Source organism: Lontra canadensis, unplaced genomic scaffold (genome assembly GCF_010015895.1).
Source record: "Lontra canadensis isolate GAN:19392208 unplaced genomic scaffold, GSC_riverotter_1.0 scaffold4661, whole genome shotgun sequence".
Classification (NCBI taxonomy): domain Eukaryota; kingdom Metazoa; phylum Chordata; class Mammalia; order Carnivora; family Mustelidae; genus Lontra; species Lontra canadensis.
Window position 1 is genome coordinate 1 of NW_022635642.1, and position 2,128 is coordinate 2,128.

At 44.5% G+C, this 2,128-nt stretch overlaps 1 protein-coding gene and 1 pseudogene across 1 annotated transcript; one reads left to right on the forward strand and one right to left on the reverse strand.

The window, feature by feature from the left end:
* Positions 1-7: 7 nt before the first annotated feature.
* LOC116863896 (olfactory receptor 145-like) lies at positions 8-724 on the forward strand (the record flags this gene model as incomplete). The annotated part of the gene is made up of 1 exon (XM_032851197.1): positions 8-724. A coding segment is annotated over one exon (717 nt), but the record flags the coding sequence as incomplete, so codon positions are not given.
* A 322-nt stretch (positions 725-1,046) lies between these two features.
* On the reverse strand, positions 1,047-2,029 carry LOC116863895 (annotated as a pseudogene).
* Between the last annotated feature and the right edge of the window lie 99 nt (positions 2,030-2,128).

The window sequence follows — 2,128 nt, forward strand, 5'->3', positions numbered from 1 at the left end:
CCTCTGTTATTCTTCTGTGTTTACACCCAAAATGCTGATTAACTTCATATCAAAGACAAATATTATCTCCTACGGCGGTTGTATGGCCCAGCTCTTCTTCCTCTGTGGTTTTGGTATTTCTGAATGTTATATGCTGACATCAATGGCCTATGATCGCTATGTGGCCATCTGTAATCCACTTTTATATAATGTTGCCATGTCCCCTAAAGTGTGTTTCAGCCTTATGCTTGGTTCATATTTGATGGCATTTTCGGGTGCCATGGCAAACACAGGATGTGTGCTGAGACTGAATTTCTGTGATGCAGCCACTATTAACCATTATTTGTGTGATATGCTCCCTTTGCTCCAACTCTCATGCACCAGGACTTATATCAGTGAGCTGGTGCTTTTCATTTCGGTGGGCATTGATATCATTGTGCCCAGTGTCACCATCTTTGTCTCTTATGGTTGCATCCTGTCCAGCATCCTGTGCATCAGCTCCACTGAGGGCAGGTCCAAAGCCTTCAGCACCTGCAGTTCCCACATATTTGCTGTTTCTCTCTATTTTGGATCTGGTGCATTTGTGTATCTTAAACCATCTTCTGTTGGGTCAATGGGTGAGGGAAAAATCTTTTCTGTCTTTTATACCAATGTGGTTCCTTTGATGAACCCCTTCATTTATAGCTTGAGGAACAAAGACGTTAAACTTGCTCTGAGAAAAACCCGAAGTGGTAGAACATTTTGATCAGAATCACTGTCTGTGGGTATAGTTACAGGACTGGTATATTCGATTTCTTTTGTCAGAATAGTTTAGTGGGATTGTTAATATCCTGTCTCTTTGTTACCACCATGATGGAAATTTGATTTTCCTGTCAGTTTGTTTCTAATATTTTTTGGTGGGTACAGTGACAAGGTAGGGCTCCCCAAGTCCCTCCTCTGCTTCAGGGATTCTGGGATGGAAACTGTGTAGAGGTGTGGAAATTCTCAGTGTGTTAGGGTATGTACTCCGCACCAGCTGAAAGCCTCTTTCTTCTTGTTTTGTCTAGGGCTACTGGTCCAGTAGACTCTTATTCCTTGAGAGCTATATAGCTCATATAGTTCACCAACATGTTACTATAGCCAAATTCATTACCATACTTGAATATGAACTTGACTAAGTGGTCATTGAGGACAACCCCAGCCCCAACATCAAAGGTGGAAGATAAGGTGTCATTTTTAATTGCAAATTACTACCTAATCCTCAGTGAAGTCCAGGATGCCCTTGAGGGGGTCCTCTGATGCCTGCTTCACTGGCTTCTTGATGTTATAGTACTATGCAGCTTTCTTCAGGCAGCAGCTCAGATCCACAACTGACACTTTGTGGTTGGGGATATGGAAGGCCAAGTCAGTGCGCTTCCTATTCAGCTCAGGGATGACCTTGCCTACAACCTTGGTGGCATCAATATAGAAGCAGGAATGATATTCTGGGAGGCCCCTCAGCCATCATACCACAGTTTCCCAGCCAGGCTTGGCATGGTCTTCTTTGTGGCAGTTATGGCATGGACTATGGTCATGAGTCCCTCCATGATGCCAACGTTGTCATGGGTGACCCTGGCCAGAGAGGCCAAGCAGCTGGTTATGCAGGAGGCCTTGCTGACAATCTTGAGAAAGTTTTCATACTTCTCATGGTTCACACCCATCCCAAACTTCAGGGCATCAGTAGAATGGGTAGAGATGCTGATCTTCTTGGCCCCAACTTCAAGTAAGGTACAGCCTTCTGCATTGGACTCCACAGCATACTCAGCAGCAGCATCTCCATGTTTGATGTTGGTGGGATCTCCATCCTGGAAGAGGTAGGTGGGCTTTGCATTGATGACAAGTTACCTGTTTTTTGCCTTGACTGTTCCTTTGAGTTTGCCATGGATGGAATCATACTGGAACATGTAGGTCATGTAGTTGAGGTCAATGAAGTTTTCCTCGATGACAACAGCATCCACTTTGTCACAGTTAAAAACAGTCCTGATGACCAGGTGCCCAGTACCACCAAATATACTATCCCAACCTTTACCATCTTGTCTTTGGGATGGTGCTGTCACTGCACCAGAAGATGTGGCTGTGTGTCCGACAGGGAGGAGCAGAGAGCCCAGTTTGTTTCCAATTTCTTTTTTTT